General features: G+C 40.6%; 1 protein-coding gene across 1 annotated transcript in view; it reads right to left on the reverse strand.

The window, feature by feature from the left end:
• The window catches only part of LOC134675069 (hemicentin-2), a 225,935-nt gene that overhangs the window by 27,212 nt on the left and 176,484 nt on the right, over positions 1-22,239 (reverse strand). The window contains exons 5-8 of the mRNA XM_063533259.1: positions 12,025-13,179; positions 10,948-11,519; positions 6,662-6,856; positions 2,568-2,742 (exon numbers count right to left, since the gene is read on the reverse strand). Of these exons, the coding sequence (XP_063389329.1) occupies positions 2,568-2,742; positions 6,662-6,856; positions 10,948-11,519; positions 12,025-13,179 (2,097 nt within the window). The remainder of the gene's footprint in view (positions 1-2,567; positions 2,743-6,661; positions 6,857-10,947; positions 11,520-12,024; positions 13,180-22,239) is intronic.

Raw genomic sequence — 22,239 nt, forward strand, 5'->3', positions numbered from 1 at the left:
AGTGTCGGGCGTAGCCCGATTACGTGACGCACTGTTCGCGTTCCAAAGCCGGGTGAGTTCGACTTTCTCATAGGTACTTTAAAGTGTTGGGCGTAGCCCGATGTACGTGACACGCTCATACTAAAAGAGTCGAGCGTCATAGTAAAAGAGTCGGGCACAACCCGATGTATGTGGCGCGCTGCACGCGGTCCAAAGCTGGGCGGCTTCGACTTTCTCATACTAAAAGAATCTGGCGTAGCCCGACGTACGTGGCGCGCTGCACGCGGTCCAAAGCCAGGCGACTTAGACATTCTCATACTAAAAGAGACGTACGTGACACGCTGTATTGTTACCAAAGCCGGGCGCCTTCGGCGCCCTCATACTCAAGGAGTCGGGCGTAGACCAACGTACGTGACACACTGAACGCGTTCCAAAGCCGGGCGCCTTCGGCGCCCTCATACTCAAAACGTCGGGAGTAGCCCGACGCACGTGGCGCGCTGTACGCGTTCCAAAGCCGGGCGCCTCATACTAAAAGAGTCGGACGTAGACCGATGTACGTAACACGCTGTAGGCTTGCCAAAGTTGGGTGCCGAAGGCACCCTCATACTAAAAGAGTCGAGCGTAGCCCGACGTATGTGGCGCACTGCACGCGGTCCAAAGCTAGGCGACTTCGACTTTCTCATACTAAAAGAATCTGGCGTAGCCCGACTTACGTTGCGCGCTGCACGCGGTCCAAAGCCAGGCGACTTAGACTCTCTCATACTAAAAGAGACGTACGTGACACGCTGTATGGTTACCAAAGCCACTACACGTTACGAAATTCTTATACTCAAGGAGTCGGGCGTATACCGACGTACGTGACACAATGAACGCGTTCCAAAGCCGGGCGCCTTCGGCGCCCTCATAGTCAAACCTTAGGACGTAACCCGACGTACGTGGCGCGCTTTACTCGTTCCAAAGCCGGACGCCTTCGGCGCCCTCATACTAAAAGTGTCGGGCGTAGACCGACGTACGTGACATGCTGTACGCGTTCCAAAGCCAGGCGACTTCGACTTTCTCATACTAAAAGAGACGTACGTGACACGCTGTATGGTTACCAAAGCCGGGCGCCTTCGGCGCCTTCATACTCAAGGAGTCGGGCGTAGACCGACGTAACGTACGTGACAGACTGAACGCGTTCCAAAGCCGGTCGCTTTCGACGCCCTCATCCTCAAAACGTCGGGAGTAGCCCGACGCACGTGGCGCGCTGTACGCGTTCCAAAGCCGGGCGCCTTCGGCGCCCTCATACTAAAAGAGTCGGACGTAGACCGACGTACGTGACACGCTGTACGCTTGCCAAAGTTGGGCGCCGAAGGCACCCTCATACTAAAAGAGTCGAGCGTAGACCGACGTAACGTACGTGACACACTGAACGCGTTCCAAAGCCGGTCGCTTTCGGCGCCCTCATCCTCAAAACGTCGGGAGTAGCCCGACGCACGTGGCGCGCTGTACGCGTTCCAAAGCCGGGCGCCTTCGGCGCCCTCATACTAAAAGAGTCGGACGTAGACCGACGTACGTGACACGCTGTACGCTTGCCAAAGTTGGGCGCCGAAGGCACCCTCATACTAAAAGAGTCGAGCGTAGCCCGACGTATGTGGCGCCCTGCACGCGGTCCAAAGCTAGGCGACTTCGACTTTCTCATACTAAAAGAGTCGGGCAATAAGATAGAATTCTTATCAGAAATTAGCATGCAGGAAATTATGATTGTTAAATTTTTTTAAATAAATAAATTCAGCGTAATGTAATTTACTATTTTTTTATATATTTAGCAGCTTACTGACACAAACCGAATTCCACGCGGGCGAAGCCGCGGGCACAGCTAGTGTTCTAATAAATGCCTCTGTTCTCCTTGCACCATTTCTACATCTCTCTGTTTGGCCCGACGGTTGACTGGTAGAGAATGCCATTAGGCATTAAGTTCGCCATTTGTACATTATTTTTATGTTTTGTGCAATAAAGTTTAAATAAATAAATAAAACTCAGTGCTGTAAAAGATCATGGCCCCGACAGGAAACGAGCGCTAGCCTAGGTAGGCTGGCAATACTGAGTCGGGACCATTTCGTGACTATTACGTTGTTGTGTTACTTGTTGTTTTCTTTTATTTTTTGACACGAATAAACGCTCTCTATTCTATTTTACCTATTCTAAAACAACGCAACTTGATTGTGTTTGGGTTTGTTAGAATTGTCTCGATTAGTATGTATTAGTTTGTCTGTTGAAACAAAAGTACTGTCAGCGATAAAAGCTTGTATCACAGACAAAACATCCTCCAGACTGAGCATAGTCGCGCTACCCCCTCTGCCACGCATACGGTAATTTTACTCCATGTTCGAGTCGAAAGTGTCTTTGTGTGACATCCGTGTCTTTGAACGGACCAATCACGGCACGGGACTTCGCTCACCTCGTCCCGCGCATCCCCGCATTTTTGGCATCATCGGTTGCATGAAATAATTGCTCTAAACTCGGTCTAGAGGATTTCTAGTCTATGGCTTGTATCTAAAATGATTTTTTGATGAAAAAACTTATCAAAATCTAATATTACAACTTACTGTCAGCCTCAGTATAGTCGCTGCAGACCTCCTGGTTGACCTGGAGACACAGCTTGAGCCGCAGGCGAGGGTTCGGGTCCTCGGGCCGGGGGCCGCGGGGGGCCGGGGACTCCAAGACGGCCTCTTGGGCCGTGGACGCGGCGCCGGACAGGCGGAGGGGTACTGTGTCTAGGACCTGGAAATAAGAGAGCTATTAAGACCTAGAAGAAGCGGTGGTGGCCGAGTGGATATGACGTCAGACTTTCAATCCGGAGGTCGCGGGTTCAAATCCTGGCTCGTACCATTTAGTTTTTCGGAACTTATGTACGAAATATCATTTGATATTTACCACTTGAAATTCAAACGTGTATGTGAAGTCCCCAATCTGCATTGGGCCAGCGTGGGGTCTATAGCCCAAGTCGTCTTGCGAGTGAGAGGAGGTCTGTGCCCAGAAGTGGGACGTAGATATATAGGCTGAATTATTATTAAGGCCTAGAGAGCAATGTATTACAATGTACTATATTAACATGCGCTTTGGAGGGCCAGTCTTGTGGCCCGAAAATTTTACACTTCACGCCAATACGACGCTGTCTCCCCTACACATACGCTCTTGCGAGTTTTATCTATCTAATATATTAGATAACGGATGTCGGATACGACCGCAAAGAACTTTAAAATGAATAAGCGCCTTTTTTATTGTTCGATAGATAAAACCATAAGTATACCAAAAAAGTAGCAGCTGCTTCTCTCTAAGGATCATCCACCATCCGATATCGGTTTGCCATCTTGTGGCCTGAATCGAAAACTCAAATGAACCCGTTATAGTATCGAATAGGTATTATCTGTTTTTCCAATGATGCTACAATTGATAGTATTAGACGGGCGTTACTTGTCTTGCTTATGTGACTTATGTCTACTGAGTCACTCTTGATTAAAATTAAAGTAGAAATTCAAATCGTAATAAGGTCAATGTGGAGAAGACCGTCTATCGGGTAAGATCGTCTACAAGCTCTTTCCTCTCTTGTGTGTACTAGTCCATACGTACTAGTGGAGTATGTATGTATACTAGTTAGTATACATACGTACACTTACAGATGGTCTGACTATGTCTGAGCAAAGTAAGAGTTGTTGCCATATAACTACTTCCTTCCCAATCCAATTTTACATGCCGGAGTTCGCCACATTGACAATACTCTATATTTGTGGTATAACTATTTCACACTCTTTTATATCATATTACCAAAATATAACTAGATAAGGGACTAAATTCGACATGTACAACTGTCAGATTTCGCATCCACGTCAAATCAACAGTTGATTTTATTGCATACTGAGTGTTGATTCTATCAACGGTGGATAATATCATTTGGTACAACCAAAACTCCACTCTAAACTAAGGGTGGTTCGGTTTGGTTTGCTTGTCACCCTAACTGTGGATTGTTAATGTCAAATTTTGACATTGTACGTATTCGAGAACTTATGATTTTTCCCACATCAACGGGAGATCAACACGATACGTCAAACGTCGCTTGTCGAATAAGTAATAATGTAGATTTTCCAGTGACTTTCTTCGTTATTTTCAATTCTGTTTAGTTAATAATATTAAGTTTCAATGATAATACCTACGTTAGAGTTCGCTAGGTATCATTAAAAAGTTCCTTGGGCTTTGGATGTAGGAATTTGGCCAATTAAAACTGTTAGTTAAAAATGTCACCGAAAGTTTGAATACAGGTCGTCACTAGCGTTTGAACAAAATTTTAACATACAAGATTTACACCTGATTAATGAACTTAAGGATGAATAAGGAATTTATAATTAATCACCATCATCTTCCTCGGGTCATCCCGGCTATTAGCCACGGCTCATTCTCATGATACGTGGCTAAAAGCCGGGCTCCCGCCTGGGGTCCGCTTGACAACTAATCCCGAGAATTGGCGTAGGCATTAGTTTTTACGAAAGCGACTGCTATCTGACCTAAATCCAAAGGGGAAATTCCGATGTACTATCACAATAAGTATTATATTTACGAAGGAATTCAATATTAAGTATTAATGATTAATTAAAACCAAAATATTACTTTGGTTTACCCTTGAATTGCCGACAGACATTTCATCGAATGTTATTTCGAAGACAACGTTTCAAGTATTTTCATTTCATCGAGAAGTTATTGCGTCGCAGAATCGATACTAGTAAATTTAAATCGGGGACTTTTAATTGGTACTTGAGTTATTTCGTATATAGTTTATACCGTGGTATTTCTTTACGGGTTTTCTTATTTCATGTTGTATTGTATTTAATAAAATTTCTTTCGCATAAAATTACTTCAATTTGTAATAGTTCTTATCGAAACAAGGCTGCCGTTTTCATTTTAGCCAAATTATAAATAGGTATAATTTAAGCCGCTCATTTCTGTGTAGGGTCGCAGTTCTAACCTAACCTAATCCTACTTTGAAAGCCGTTCGTTTCTGTGTGGGGTCGTAGTTCTAACCTAACCTAAACCTACTTTGATAAGTTTGATAGCCGTTCGTTTCTGTGTGGGGTCGCAGTTCTAACCTAACCTAAACCTACTTTGACAGCCTTTTGTTTCTGTGTGGGGTCGCAGTTCCAACCTAACCTAAACCTACTTTAAAAGCCGTCCGTTTCTGTGTAGGGTCACAGTTCTAACCTAACCTAAACCTACTTTGAAAGCCGTTCGTTTCTGTCTGGGGTCACAGTTCTAACCTAACCTAAACCTACTTTGAAAGCCGTTCGTTACTGTGTGGGGTCGCAGTTCTAACCTAACCTAAACCGACTTTGATAGCCGTTCGTTTCTGTGTGGGGTCGTAGTTCTAACCTAACCTAAATTTAAAATTCTTATAACAGAAAAATGTACTTACGACATATAAAAATGTATTTAAAGTAATACGTCGAACAAATGAATTGCGATGTTTAGTAGTTGTGCCAATTAAAATATTTTGAAACGAATTAGTGATCAAGTAATATTCGTTGAATAGTATTTCTACGCAGTAAGAAAAATTCAAATAAATAGTATATGAAACAAAATAACGCCAAACAATATTACTAGTACTAACGTTTCGATGAATCGTTGTCGATGAAATAATATTCGATGAATAGTTTGTCGGCAAAACAAGGGTACACCTATTACTTTGCTAATACGCGTAAAAAATAACGTGCTAGTCAATCAGTGCTAACCCGTTATACTTACTTGCGTATTTTTTATATGCAATTAATGTTCCCACCCTCCCACCGCAAAAACAAATACCCAAATTCATTATTCATGATTAATTTATTTTTGGATCAGCTTGAATATATCAGAGCTTTTTTCGTGGGTTTGAACTAATAAAAAAAAAGAACGATGAAAGTTCGAGCACCAATTTATCGCGGTATCGAACAATCGTTCATCTCAAAACCATTCGACCAAAAGTTTATTTATTGCAATAGTTATCGGTTGTTATTTTTGTCAGATATTTATAAAATTTGGTGGATAAATAAATAGAGCTCCTTATTCTGTACAACATAAGCGCAATTTCAACAAACAACAACAATAGCTACAAAATCTTCCAATGAGTTACGAAAATCCCATACGAATGGATTTACATAATTATGTAAATTCATAACTGTCCCAAATTGGGATTTCGTGTTTATTCCGACCAGAATGAGGAGCCAAAGTTTATCTAACTCCGACAAAAAATAAAAATTGGCCTAAAACAAACTCATGTGATATGATGAGTGGCCCCACAACAGATAACAATTGATAGTCACATGAAAATTTTAATTTGTTATTTATTGCGTAAGAAGAGCCGGGCCGATTCTTATTTTGCGGCCTAGTTAACAATCGAGCATTTTTTTTTCAATATTAGGTGAAGTTTTTTGCAATTAGGTAGGTACGGTAGTTTGGGAATGTAACTCGCCTGCCAATGATGGGCTGCATCGCCTCCGCGACTCACACCAGCGGTAAGCAAGTAGGCCCACGCTGAACGCCAGGGTCCTGGAGCTGGGCTCGTAAGTGACCTGCTCTGGCGCGGGGATTTTGTCCACCTTCGTGGTCATCGTCAGCTCGTTGAAGACGTTACTTTGTTCCTTTGTGTAAGGAACTGTTTGTGAATGTAACTCACCTGCCAATGATGGTTAGGCTGCATCGCCTCCGCGACTCCCACCAGCGGTAGGCAAGTGGGCCCGACGCTGAACGCCACGGTCCTGGAGCTCGGCTCGTAAGTGACCTGCTCTGGCGCGGGGATCTTGTCCACCTTCGTGGTCACCGTCAGCTCGTTGGAGTAGTTGCTCTGTCCCTTCGTGTTTACGGCTTTAACCTGAAGCAAGAAGGAGATAAATGTCTGGAATATCATGTCTTAGCAAAGGAAGTAAGTAATTCTTCCCATAGCTTACATTAATCAATGTGGAGAAGACTGTCTATCAGGTAAGACCGTCTACAAGCTCTTCTAACTGTTGCGTCTGTACACATACTCCACTTACAAAAGGTCGGTACAGGAGAAGAAGCGAGGCTCTTGCTTTCTTTCTGTGTCTTAGCGACATACGAAAACAAATACGAGAGTTCTTACCCTATGACGGTCTTCCCAACCAAAAATATTATATGACGGTTTTCCCCACATTTACCTTATAATGCTTTCGATGATAAAGTTTCTAAGGCAATGTTTGTATAAGAGTTGGAAATTCAGGTATAGATTGCACACGGCGTCTTTCTGCAGCCCAATCTTTGTTAATTTAGCAAATTTCAGTATATCGTCGATACTGTACCGTTACAGCTGAATCCAATATCGTTTTAATAATTCTTTGTCGACGTGTGCCTTTTACCTGTGACAGTCACAAGTAAAATGCGCACAGTAACCCCGTTATTCAAAAAACATTACAAGCCACAATTAGTTAATTCATGTTAATTATCCCCTTCTTACAAAAGCATTAGTCAAAAGAAGAAGGCCTGTAGCGCGTTTATGAATAATGTCATAAGTATTTCAGGGGGTTACGTACAGACAGGCTACACTTTTACTGAAGTTAGTGTTCCGCAATCCGCAACTAATGAAATCTTGCCCTCAGTTGCTAGAGCGATATACTTACAGGGCAATGTGATCCATATTTATTTATTAATGTGGGCCATATTTTAGGGTGATGATCTAAAAATATGGCCCGTTTCGAATCCCCCTTTACCGAAAGTAGCGAAAAAATCGCATTAATCGCTTAATTTTTCGCTACTTTATATGCTATGCTATAATCGCTGCAAAAAGTCGCCGCGTGCGTTCAGTGCACATACTCAAGCGTGTCCAAAACTTAGCAAACGAACACAAAACATTATCCCAATTGAAACGACTACCTCTTTCTATTTAGTATTGTATGAAAGAGACAGATTATTGTAGACTTGATCCTGTCTCGTCTCAATTAGGAGAATGGTGAATGGCAAAAACAAAAGACGAAATGAACAGCACGCTCAAATGAATGGTTTACCTTGAAAGCATATGTCAGATGCTATCGGGAGCGACATGGATGGAAAAGAAAATAAAATCGTTAATTACAGACATCACTTTTTACTTCTTTTTGGGATCAAAGTAAAAAAAGGCAAAGGGTCTTTCCTGTGTACATCTTAAATTAAACGAACGCTAAAGCCTAATTTTCTTGCTAGACCTAATAGGTATATTCAAACCTTCCACTTCTTAGAATTTAGTATGACGAAATACGCTTTAAAAAAAATAAAAAATAAAAAAAAAGTGGTAAAATTTTAACCACTAACCATACTCTGCGTAAAGACTTTAATATGTTACTGAACAACTTTTATTATAAAGGCCCAAAGCATAAAATCGCAAAAAAAAAATTAGCTGTCCCATAGAAATTAGCGGCATCTCATCAGCCGGAATGTGTGAAACAGCCAATTTTTTTCTCGATTTCGGCATTGGTCCCATAACAAAAGTTGTTCAGTAGGACCTATTAAGTCACTGCAGTATTGTTCACAAGAAAGACGCTTGTTTTCCTGAATGATTTTGAATGACTCGTACAGCTTTGACCCCCTTTTACAAATTAAAAGTTTACAGTAATAAACTAGCAACATTTACGCCCTTAGCCAATGACAACAAGCCTGTTGCCGGTTTTGTAAAATTTTAACTTGTAGCTTAATAAAATGGGCTCCTGATATATTTTTTAACCGACTTCCAAATCTCAAAAGGAAAGTTATCAATTGGGTTGTATGTATTTTTTCTATTATCATGATGAAGCTAACTGTACCTTTCATTATTTTACGTTTTCGAAATGATACCCAATTCAATTTTACCCGGTATACTCGATACACCTACGTTCAGAAAAGTTGTAGAACTCTCCGACACCTACCTATCATTCATAGTTAGGTACCAGTTCGTTCCGTTTCGAGAATTTGATGAAAATACACATGGGGCACATTCCGCCCGTTAAGTCGACATTGATCAATTGGTTTTGAGTTCTTAACTTGTATTTGACAGAGATCTATCGAAATTTTGACCTCGACATTGTGATTTGTGATCATCAAGGTTATATTATTTAGAGCCACTCCGGCTTGCGTGTGCGTGACGTGCGCGTGTGCGTGCGCTAAAATGTTGGAGCCGCACACGAACACGTCACGCAAGCGGTGTGCCATCTCTCATAAGGATCTGTATACTACAACGCCACACGCGCACGTGCACGTCACGCACACGCAGCCGGTGCGCACAGGCCTTTACTGCTGCTGCGTTGAAGCGGGTGGGCCTTTTATACTTTTAGTACCGAGTTTTAGTACTTATTGCGTAAAACCCCCCCCCCCGTACCCCCGTCCGTACCCGTACCGTTTGCTACCTAATTTAAGTTTTCGACTTAATTTGCTATATGGTGGGCGGGGGCGTATCTTGTCTTATGGGCCCCACTAATTAACAGTCCGCCGAACGGAATCGGCCTGTCAGTTGTAACAAAAAGTTGACAGTTCCGAACAACTGGCAGGCAGATATCATCCGGCGGACTGTTAATCAGTGGGTCCCTTTATCCCCGGGAAAACGCGCATTTTTAACCGCCTTCAAAAAAAAGGAGGTACTCAGTTTGACCCGTATGTTTGAGTTTTTGTATGATATTATACATACCTAAATCAAACAAAATGCCCTTGATAATTTGGTTTCAATAGGGCAGGGATATTAATCATACATACAGTGTACGCTACGGCTATGTCCCGGAGGGCACGAATACGGAATTTCAGTCAAAGCGGGCCTCTAGATCACTTCACTAATAGATGGACCTTTAAGCCTCGCTGTCTCTACTTATTGGGTACAAGGGCACCTACTATCTTCTGCCAGCGAGTTCATCTGCGTGGGATGATAATAAAAACCATCCTATGTCCTTCGTCGGACCTCAAACTAAACTATCTCCATACCAAAATTTAACTAAACGGGTTCAGCGGTTTAAGCGCGAAGAGTTAACAGACCGATAGAGTTACTTTCGCAATTATATCATTAGTAGGGATACTAATTTAGTATGTGTCATTTATTTCCGTTGGCTCCATATTCGAACTGTAGGTAAATCAAAATAATTTACCCACAGTAAATCAAAATAATAAAAAAAAAATTGGTCGATACAAAAAAAATGCTGTGAAACTAGATTTAAAAGTCGATGAAATATAATTTATTTTGTCTTATTATTACAATGTACTAGGTAATTCAGTTTTAACGGGGAACTGTAAAGAACCAATGTCGAGGTCATCAGTCATTTGATTTTGTAGAAGGTAGAGAGGCAATAGAGAGTACTCTCTCCAGGCGGGTGTTATGCCTGGGGACTGAAGTCCACTGAGAGTTGGTCGGAAGTTAATTTTAATCAGCGGTATACTTTCGAATCTATTAAGGTATAACGTAAAAACCCGCGCGATCGTGTAGTGTGCCCGCGGCTAGTTTCGCGCGGCGCGGCGCGCCGTGTTTTTCGTTCCCGAGGGGCTACCGCGAAAACCGAAATTCGCAAATTGTGGGGATCTTTCTCTTTTACTCCTATGAAGGCGTAATAAGAGTGACAGAGAAAAATGCCCGCAATTTGCGAACTTCAATTTTCGCGGTTATAGCCCTGGCTTAACGCGCCCTCAACAACGCGGAGTCTAATAGCTAACTCTGTGCACGGGCCTAGCATATTTCTTCCGCTTTACCTAATCTTATAACTCTTTGTGCATTCTCTTGTTTACTATAATAATACAGCCTTTAGACCCGGAAATAAAATACTTCGTTCCTCTTGACCGGACTGGAGTTTTGTGAGTGACAAAGATTTTCAATGTATTATGTGTTATAAATAATTTTATCTTAAGACCCAAGATTTTAATAATCTTTTTGTTTTTATTTTTTTGAAGAGCCGTGAAATGTATGGGCAAGGAGCCCAAACTGGTTAAGCAGCCCCTTGTAGTTGTTAATAATTGCCAACGTACCTTGAAAGAGTAAGAGTTGTGCTGATCCAACCTCGTCACATTGCACGGGTTGGAGCGCCCGCAGTCATACTCCATCCAGTCCTGTGCCGCCGTGCGCTCAGCCACGCAATCCGAAGCCCCCGGGGCCCCCGGGGCTCCCACGCGCCTGTATCTCACGAAGTATTTGGTACTTGACAGTCCCCCGTCGAATCCAGCCTCCCATTGAAGAGTCACGTAGCTAGGGCCGATTTTTTTACTATTGAGCGCTTTAGGCGTTTCTGGCGCGCCTTTAGGTTGTAATTTTATCTGTGGCCGCACGCTGCCCAGAGAGTTTTTGACGTTGCAGTAATAATCGCCATAGTCCTGTGGTTTTACGTTTCTTATCTTTAGCACGCTGAAGTAGGAATCGTTGTTGTCTGTGCTAGTGTTTATTTCATAATGTCCGTCGGAAGACATTTGCAGTGGGGCCGTGTTTGAGCCGTAGAACCATTGGAATTCTGGCTTGGGGTACGCTTGCACTCGGCATGAGATTTCGGCGACCTCTTTCACGTCGTATGCTACTTTTTTCTGTTGCTTGATGGGTATTGGTTCATCTGTTAAAAATAATTGTAACGATTAAAAGAAGTTGATGATGGGTGGAATAAAAAGAGAAAAATTATTAAGTGTGTAAGAAAACATCGCTGATTTGAGTTCTGTCATCATAAAGTAAAAAAGCTATTTGTGAATTAGGTAGGTAGCACAGGAATTAGAGCCCGATTCAGATTTAATAATTTGTTACGGTTTTGATCTTATACAACCTTGAAGATCGCGCACGCTGATTCATTGGTGCACACGAAATGAAGTGAAAGTCGCGCTTGATATGCGCGCAAATCACCAAGACGGTCGTCAAGGTCGTGTCAAAACCGTAACCAATTATTAGCTTAGAATCGACCTAATTTATTTCATTGCATTCTCGTCAGCGTTAGTAAATTTATACATAGTATAGTTTGACAGTAACATAAATAGTCTTCAAATGCAATTATAAAGTTTAACATACAGTGACACAATGAAAAGTTTAGAGCGTGCAAGTTTCAGCATAACTAGATAATTAAAACTTACGCTCTATCCGCAGATGCATAGTGGACTCGACTTTCTTGACTTCGTTCTCGAACGTACACGAATATATCCCCCTATCCTCCGGCAGTAGGTCGTTAGTGCTCGGTCGCGTTTTTCCGTAGAATCTCAGCGTACTCTGCACGTTGTAAACAGAGTTTCTGCCCTCTGTAATATCAGTTTTGACTTCGTACAAGTTCCCGTCTAGTTTAATCTCGGAGTTGTCTTTGTACCACTTGACGTTGGGGCGGGGTTTGCCGAGTGCGCTGCAAGTTACGGAGAAGTCTTGTTCGCCGGAGGGCTTGGTCATGTGGGGCTGGAGTTTGGCTTGGAATCTGGGGGGTTGGTGGACTTCGAGGGTTACGGAGGCGAGGTCGCCGTGACCGAGCTCGTTGGTGGCCTGGCAGTGGTAGACGCCTTCGCTGCCGAGGTGCGCGCTAGGGATGGTGTATTTGTTGCCGGTTGCTAGAACTTGGGGTTTGGCGTCGGCGGAGTCGATGTCGCGGAACCAGCGGTATTGGGGCGCGGGCCAGCCGGGCGGACGCGCTATACAAGTGAGGGTGACACCAGCGCCCTCCTGTGCTACTGGTCGGTCGGGGCTGACGCGAGCGGGGCCGGGTTTGTGTCGCACCAGGACCGCTACAGACGCGCTGCTGGCGCGCTCAACTCGCTTCCCATTGGTGGCGGAGATGACGTTGATGGCGCGGCAGACGTACGTGCCGGCCATGTCGGCGTTCACGCGCGTCAGCAGTAAATCGTTGCCGTCCTGTTTGAAGTCAGGTTTGCCTTCCATGGTCCATTCTATGGATATGGGTTCAGGGTTGGCGGACACTTCGCAATGAATCTTGACGGTGCCGCCCTCTTCAGCCTCAAAGGTTTTGGACTCGACGGTGACAGTGGGTGGGTATAGGACATCGACGAAGATTTCTCGCTCGCCGGAGCGCCCAAGCCCGTTGTCAGCGGAGCAGGAGTATTTGCCTGCGTCCTGCACGGTCACGCCCTGGATAGTGTGAGTGAAGGAGTTGGATATAAATTTGCCGTTCCTCATCCAGGTCACGGAGTTGACTTTCGGTTTGGCGTCGACTTTGCACTCCATGGTGGCGCTGCCGTCGAGTTCTACACGCAACGGATTTTCTGGGCCCACTTCGACTCGAGGGAAATCTGTAGACAAAAAGACATTTCGTTGAATTTTGAATATTTTGATTCATAGTTCATCAAATGCTTATGTAATAAATTATTGTATTGAACCTATAAGTTTAAAAACGCTTTGGAATAACATTTAAATGACGTCATTTTCTTCACAGGTTTTACTCATCATCATAAACATTAGTAGGCACCTAATCTTAAATAAAATCTTGACGAGCTTCAAAACTTGAGTTTTTTATAAAACAAATGCAACCTCATCGAGTGTTGATCGCATTTGTTTTATAAAAAAGAAAATTAACAGAATCGCAAAAGAAATTGCGAATCACTACTTTCTACCCTAATTCTATAAACTATACATAATATGTACATATTTACATTGAAATGGGCCTTGTACCGGCCACTAAGTACAATATTCTTATTGCTTTTTGATTATTAGTTTTGATAAGTAGGTAACTACGTGTAAGTGCCTAGTAACAGCCGGCCATTTTAGTAATTCTTATGTATTATGTTTACTCATATTTTGTTTTGTTTGTTTTGTTTTGTCTAAGTATATGTTATACATATTAACACCGGTAGGCTTTGAAAATAGATTTTAGGGATTTTTATTTCTTAGTTAGTTAAAAATAAACCTAGTTACTTTATTTTATAAGGTACTTAAGTATTAAGTTTGTATTATTTACATTATAAAAATAGCAACATTATTTACACTTAGGTATACATTTGTATGGTAATGGTATCCGGTTATTTAAATAGGTAAGTAGTTTCTTTTTTTCTAGTGTTGTAGCGTTTCTTAAAACAAAATACAATATAGTTAATTTGATGTTCCAGAGTAGTTATGTAAAAAATAACCTAGATTCGCTCTGGACCCACGTCCCTGTAAATTTTTCCGAGAAAATTTGTTTAACGTTAAAATATTATTATACATCACGGAAAAGTAACCACAAGCAAAATGAGTGCTTAAATAAGCGTGAAGGATGCTTAAAAATTTTATAATACATTTTTTATATTTATTACTTAAAAGTGGTAGGTAGTTACTTATACTTATACAGCGTTGTGAAGTAAACTCACGTTTACGAGCGTTAAAATACACGAGCGTTAAAAATAACGCGGCAATCTCAAAATACACGCGTAAAACTTATTTTTCATAGTGTTAATATTTCTTAATATTATTCTGACGAAAAGATGCCTGAATTAATGATTCATTATAATTGAGAAAATGCTATGTCTGTCCGTCTGTTACATCTTCATGCTTAAACCGGTGTACCGATTGACATGAAATTTGGTAAGTATATAGTTTGTTCACACATTGCCAACATTGCCATCTTGTATACTGTCAACTCGTTTTGAATGTTATCTTACATCTACTTGATGAAGAAATTATACGAGCTGAACGTCAAATATAGACGTTTGACCTCCGTTTACCGTCATAAAGGTAATGATGAAGAAAGAAAACTAAATTGACCGGCTACTTATAATTACGTTCTTAAGCGTGCTTGATTAATAAATAGGCTTTTTACTGACATTGTTCAAAGAGGGTTATAATTTTGAAGGAGAAAGAATTTGAAGGATATAGTTATTATGAATCCATAATTGTATGTTTTTAGTTTTAACCTCTAGCCACCCAGACGTCAAAGCTTGCCAATGAAAATTCAACTTTGACTTGTCAAAAATAAGATTCAAATTAGAATGGAACAGGATACCTTTTTATAGGTCTCTGGACGGCTAGAGGTTAAGATATGTTTTATAATTATATGTATGCTAGTTTTGAGGATTTATCCACGTATCTCGACTGGTATGGGGTTTCATTTTTACCTTTTTGATTTTATATAAATTAAATTTATTTAGTAAACTGTAAACACCATTATCGATGAAGTATGTAAATACAAATACACATTTAATTTGTCGTCGCAATCATTAAATGGCTTTTCCGCAACAGAGGGAAAATAAATATACGCTCATTAATTACGAATAGGTACTTGGAAGTTTATCCCAATGGAAATTGGCATAAAATATTGAAAATTGTGCCATATTTCTTTCCTCGCATAAAGCGCATACTTATACATCGTGTTCACTGCAGATTTTAACTATCGCTAACGATGGCTAATTAGAGAAGTGATGTATAAAGTTTATATAACAACTCTTATTCCGAGTTTATATTTTAAGTTAATACACATAACAGATTTATTAACGAACGAATAAAGCTAACGTAAAACCACCCAACTATTATAGTCCGGTACTACATGTATGATTCATAAGTTCAACACGTTATTCAGTATACCTAATTAACAATGTGCTATTTAGTTTTGTCAGCATTTTTTCTTCCATTTATACAAATATTAAGCCATACAACTAATTTATTCAAACAATAGTCCCATCACCTAAACAAAGTTATTTGAGTAGGTATATTTTGAACCATAGCTGTCGCGATTGGAATTTGGATTATAGTTAGAATTTTACTGTAACTATTTTCAGTGAGATTGTGATATTAACCCAAAAAAGTCTAGATCTGTGGACCGATTTTTTAAGTTTTTCTCTAAAACAGCGAGTGTTTAAAAATCTTAATTCCTATGCGTTCATCGCATGTTTAAGTTTTGTCGGTGTACTCCATACCACAGTGTAGGATCAGAGAGTTAGTAATAACATTACGAAATAGAACGCAACGTCCGAGAATAATTACGATTATCTTGTTTATATGAATCGGGCATTGCTAGTGATGGGATAAGGGCATTTCCCCGTTCCCATGTTACTGGGAATAAGGAGACTTATTAATAGACTAGAGTCCATCTAAGCTAATTTTACAGTGATTTGAATAGAAGAAAGTGAGAGAGTGTCATTTTATTATACATACCTAATTATATTATAAACATCATATTTTGATAGAAATTTATGACGTTCCACGGAAAAAGGTACCTTATGGCGGCTGGCGCTTACGTTGCATAGCGCCGCAATAATATTGGAGCTGCGTTAATAATAGCGTAAGCGCCAACCGCCATAAGGTACCTTTATCCGTGGGACGTCCCAATTGACATTAAAGATTGTCCTGTAAATTAAAAGCGGGTGGAGCGGCGGAAAGCGCCGAAATATTGAAACGTAATAAATATAAGAGCCTCGTTCCTTAGAGTACCATTTGGCGTTAAAACCTTAGATCCATCGGGTCCCAGCGCAAGTTATTTACAGAAATCGCGAAGCGTCGGGTTTTTATTATAAATTTAAGCCAGTTATTAATTTAGTTTAGTGTTACTGTTTGTATATAAATGTGAATGGTGACTGAATAAATGAGAAGAATGAATATATCTACTATGTAAATTAAAAGGGGAAATGGGGAAAAGTTTCACATCACTAAACAGAGCCATGTGGCGATCGGGCGGATGTTTCCGTGTGCTACATACAAGCTCCTTACAATAATAAATCTGTAAATACCCCGCGGATCAAGCTTCGAGCAGTTTACGGGTTATATTTATTAATGGATTGCTCCTTTTTATGATTGGTAATAGTGCATTCTATTTTTTATATTATACACACATGATCCATTTGTGTGATGAGCATAGATATTTGTTCCTGAGTCATGGTTATCCTTTATGTATTTAAGTATGTATTTGTAATAAAATCAATGCAAAACGCAGTGGCGCACGAGTGGCGAAAGACAGGGGACGTTTTTGCCGAGCAGTGGGACAAAATATAGACTACAAAAAAAATCAAACTCCTATATTAACGCAAAAAAACGTCCGTTTATGCCGCTAATAACGTATATTTCGACACTCTTAAGGGAATCAAAATGTATAGGGTACTTCCCGTTGACCTAGAACTATCAAATTTGGAAAGAATTATCGTCAGACACTACAAGTACAGTAAAAAAATCTAAAAACTATTGATTAGTAAAAAATAAAATTTAAAATTTGCACGGAACCCTCGGTGGGCGAGTCCGACTCGTACTTGGCCGGTTTTTCCTTTAATATAAAAACACAAATTAATAATACATTAAAACAAAGGCTTGTAAAGTTTAACGGGTACGTGAGTGACTACATAATTTAGACCTTTCTCCCTTTGGATCAAATTTCCCTGCAACTTTAAATGGAAACAACAAATAAACAGGAAGCTTACGCCTGTCCGTCATTTATTATACACAAGTTGTTTATTTGAGGATAGATGGGCATTTCATTAAGACTGCGACCCCGCCGTTATTTCCTTGACATGAAATTTTGGACTGTAACTTACTTTAAAATGAACAAAAACTCATTAAAATGAGGTGGATCGTGAACTGTCATCGTTTCACATACATAATTTCATAGTAACAAATCGTTTAGACATTTCATAAATATACTAAAGAATAGCTGATTTGGCTGGTTATCTGGGCCATTTTATTTAAAGTTGTCCCCTACACGTTTTTTTTTTCAAAATTGGGATTTTTTATGTTATTTCTACTCAGAATCACGAGCTCTTTCTATCCTAATAGGAGAAAAAAGTGTCCCAAGGTTTTTTTCCCATTCCGTTACCATTTTTTCATAGACTTTGTATGGCGGTTTCAGAATGGAAAGATCGAAAAATGTATGGAAATCTTGGGACACTTTTTTCTCCTATTAGGATCAAAAGAGCTCATGATTCTGAGTAGAAATAACATAAAAATCCCAATTTTGAAAAAAAGTGTAGGGGACAACTTTAAATAAAATGGCCCATCTAGTCTGTCCGATTTATCTCTTCTCGATCTTCTCTACTTCTGTTTCGATTTCAATCTTAAAAAAGCGTACAGACTATACACTATATTAAAAATGAACTATAATTTTGGAGTTCAAGTTTTCCCCTAGGCTCAAATTTCCCCAGTCTCCCTCCAACTTTAAATAGAAACATACAAACAGGAAGCCAATTCTTATCCGGCCATTTATTATACACAAGTTATTTATTTAAGCATAGTTGGGCATTTCATCAGTCCGAGATGTACATCAATCATGTCTGCGTCTGCAGGATACCGAGCGAAATTTATTTTGTCGGGGGCTATTCGGCAATAGGTTGCGTTGGTGGAATTATATCGAACATGTATTGATGGGGTAATTTCATCACAGCCGAAAGGGGTCATCCATTAATTACGTCACACGTTTAGGGGGGGAGGGGGTCAAGAAAATGTGACATGTTGTGACATGGGGGAGGGGGGAGTCACAAACATTGTGACGTCATTTTAACTTCATCACTATTCATCAGTAACCGAAATTTAATTTATATTTTTTTATTCGCTGTACATTTAAATAATGAGGTTTTGGAAGTAGGTTATTTTCGTTCCTAATCGGTTTTGTGTTATAAAATTACTAATATTTCGTTAACTAAAAATATTCTTTATTAAAAAAATAATGCCGAGTTAGTATTGCCGATTTCGTTGAAAACAAAATTGCCTAAAATGTGACGTCACACCAGGTGGGGAGGGATTTGCAAAATGTGACCAAGTGTGACAAGGAGGGGGGAAGGGGTCAAAAAACCTAGAAATTCGTGTGACGTAATTAATGGATGATCCCAAAGACGTCCACTCCTGGACAAAGGACTTTATGGGGTAATATATTGTACGACATTTATAGGGAAGTACCTACTTTTCTGATTTTACTGTAAATCGAATAAAATGGAAGCTAAACATAAAAAATATGGATAGCACTTGAGTATTACAGAAATTAAAAGTGCTGTTTGTATTATTTTTGCTCACTGCAAAACGCACATAACCTTTTTACATTGCATATCCTGGGTGGATCAATTTTTATTATTATTCCGACAGCCCCGAGGCGAAAATAGTAGCATAAGAAAAAAAATTATAAATAGGTACAGACACCTACCAGTGGCGGCGCGTCAAACATATCCATAGGCAAGCCGGGGCTAATTAGGCTTACATATTTCCTTTACAACTCTGCTCAAACGTCTAAAAACAGGCAAGCCGGTGGGAATCGGCTTTTATGGACGCGTCACCACTGACACCTACAGTCACAGACAAAACTCCTCTAGACTGAGCATAGTCGCGCTACCCCCGCTGCCACGCATACGGTAATTTTACTCCATGTTCGAGTCGAAAGTGTCTTTGTGTGACGTCCGTGAACTCGTTCGTCGTTTGAACGAACCAATCACGGCACGGGACTTCGCTCACCTCGTCCCGCGCACCCCCGCATTTTTGGCAGCATCGGTTTCATGAAATAATTGCTCTAAACTACGTCTAGGATTCCTGGTCTATGCCTACAGTCAAAAGTTTTATTTTAGACCCATTTTGTACCTTGTCACAGTGACAATAGCAATAATATGAAGTCTCTAGAGACTTCCATATTGATTGTTACTGTGACAAGGTACGAAATGGATCATAAATTAATACTTTCGACCGCACTACGTTTAACTATAGTCCGTTTTTTTTAGCATTAGAAAGAACTTCGCAGAAGTAAGCTTGTGGTTCCAAATCCGGCACTTTTGGCGATAATAATTTGAAGTAAATGATATATATTGACCATGCTACATTAGATAATTCAATAATTATTAACAAATAACGAGCCTGATAAAAACTGCACGCTTGCTTCTGTGGAGTTCTTTCTAATGCTAAAAAAAACGAACTATAATATGCTAAGTATTTGATCCATTAACCTTTTCGACGCTGTGTCAAACACTAAAGTTGTCACGCAGACGCCACGTCACCGAAGTGTCAAAACTGAAATTGAACTTTACGCATATGCACGTAGGTCTATGTTGCTCTGTGGTCTGTGACCGATTAATCAGTCTTTGGCGTTGAACCTGCGGTGCGGACATATCGGTCATTGGCGTTCAAAAGGTTAAGGAAAGGGCTTTCTAACAGCCAAAGAAATATATGTATGTTTATTTAAAAACCATAAAACAAGGGTTTCAAGGGTGACCCAGGCAACCGTAACCATGGCAACGTGTATAAAGAAAAAGTGCATTCACCCTGATCAACCCTGATACAAAAATAATTTGGCCAAGTCCGAGATAGCTCGAGGCATTTAGTGTTCCGTACGGCTACCATCAGTTTGGCATTGACATAAACGATATCGTGAACGTAATTTACTTCCTATAGGTATATCTCTTTCGCACTAATATATCAGTACGAGCGAGATGCATAGAAAGTAAATTACGTTCACGCCCACGGTAGCGTTTATGTCAATGCCAAACTGATGGTAGCCGTACCGCTCGCATCGTTACATTTTACAGAGGTTGTTTGCCTGTTTTTAGGATACCGTATTCAACTACACACACAGAACAATAGTACAAAGTGTCTAAGTGCGAAGGCCGAAGGCCGAGTTTTAGCAAAATGTCATCGCTTTAGCACAGAGCAATAGTACAAGTGTCTAAATGTGAAGGCCAAAGGCCGACCTCCGCGTAGCCCGAAGGTCCGAAGCGTCCAGGATGTCAGTGCTTTAACACAGAACAATAGTACAAGTGTCTAAATGCGAAAGCCGAAGGCCGAGCTCCGCGTAGGGCCGAAGGCCCGAAGCGTCCAGGATGTTAGTACTTAAACACAGAACAATAGTATAGGTATCTAAATGCGAAGGCCGAAGGGCGAGCTTCGCGTAGGGCCGAAGGCCCGAAGCGTCTAGGCTGTCAGTTCTGTGTTTAACGACAGACATCTTGCAGGCTTCGGGCCTTCGGCCCTACGCGGAGCTCGGCCTCCAGCCTTCGCATTTAGACACTTGTATTAATTACCTGTGTTTAGATGCTTCGGGCTTTCGGCCCAATGCGACTTCAGCCTTTGGATTTTGCGACTTAGACACTTATACTTAAAAATACTTGGAAAAGTTACGGGAGGCGCGCGTCTGTCGGACGCTTCGGATCTTCGAATCGCTCCTTCGGCCTTTGCATTTAGTTAGATTCTTGTACTATTGCTTTGTGTTTGAATACCGAAGTCGATCATCTCGCGAATGCTTGATGTATTATAATAATTTAGAGTAAGGCCAAGCGCGCACCACGATTTTTTGTCCTGCGATAATTTTGTCGCAGAAATGCAACGTATGTGTTTATATGTTAGTGCACGCATATGCGACAAAAAAATCGCAGCGATTTTAAAATTGTGATTTGTCACATTTTTCCGCGATTGTTCGCGACGCGATTGTCGCAAAGTGAATTGCAGCATGCGGAGTTGTATGGCCCCGCGCGCACTATGATAATAAAATCGCACCCCGACCGGACCTCAGTCGGCATTTCGCTCTCCAAACCCCAACATCTCGGCACCTGCATCTCCAATTTGGAGTCTCAAAATGAGACGCTAGATGTTGACCATTTAATTATGGAAATAGACGGGGATCACCTTTGTGTTATAAATGCTCAAAGTCATACAGCAATCGCATATTAAAGACACGTTTCATGACAAGCGACTGGTACGAAATCCATGTTGAGAATGAACAAATCGTCGACTTTTTCATCGCAGTGCGCGCAGTGAATTTACTGCGATATATTACAGCGCGATTCTAAAATCGTGTCGCAAAAATTAATATCGTGGTGCGCGCTTGGCCTATAATACCTTAAATGTATACTCCTTCAATTTGAATTTAGAACTCATTATTATTTTTTATTTGATTTTGTTTCTAGTTCTATGCCATATATATAGACTTTAATATTATTTAGAACTGCTAAAAAACAAGATCGGCTTACTTTAAATATTTCGTCAATTTTACCTTTGTTTCTAAAAACTGTGATATTTAACTGTCATATACTATTAATGTCTTCCAAAATTATTTTCTCGTAACAGGACTGAGGGGCTAGGTACCGCGAAAACCGAAATTCGCAATTTGCGGGGATCTTTCTCTTTTACTCCAATGAAGGCGTAATTAGAGTGACAGAGAAAAATGCTCGCAATTTGCGAACTTCTATTTTCGCGGTTATAGCCCTGAATCTTGTTGCTCACAAGTGCTTCAAAAATATACATAAGTACTGAATATAATTAATAGATATTATAATTATACAATTAATACAGAAATGTAATGGTACTTAATGAAAAGGAATATTGTGTATATTGTTTCGACGAATCAGATACTCTCAATAAAATCTATACATGAGGCCAAAGCTGTTCATTAATATTAAATTACTTTATTATCTCTATACGCCTTACTAACT

This window comes from Cydia fagiglandana, chromosome 1, assembly GCF_963556715.1.
Source record: "Cydia fagiglandana chromosome 1, ilCydFagi1.1, whole genome shotgun sequence".
NCBI lineage: Eukaryota > Metazoa > Arthropoda > Insecta > Lepidoptera > Tortricidae > Cydia > Cydia fagiglandana.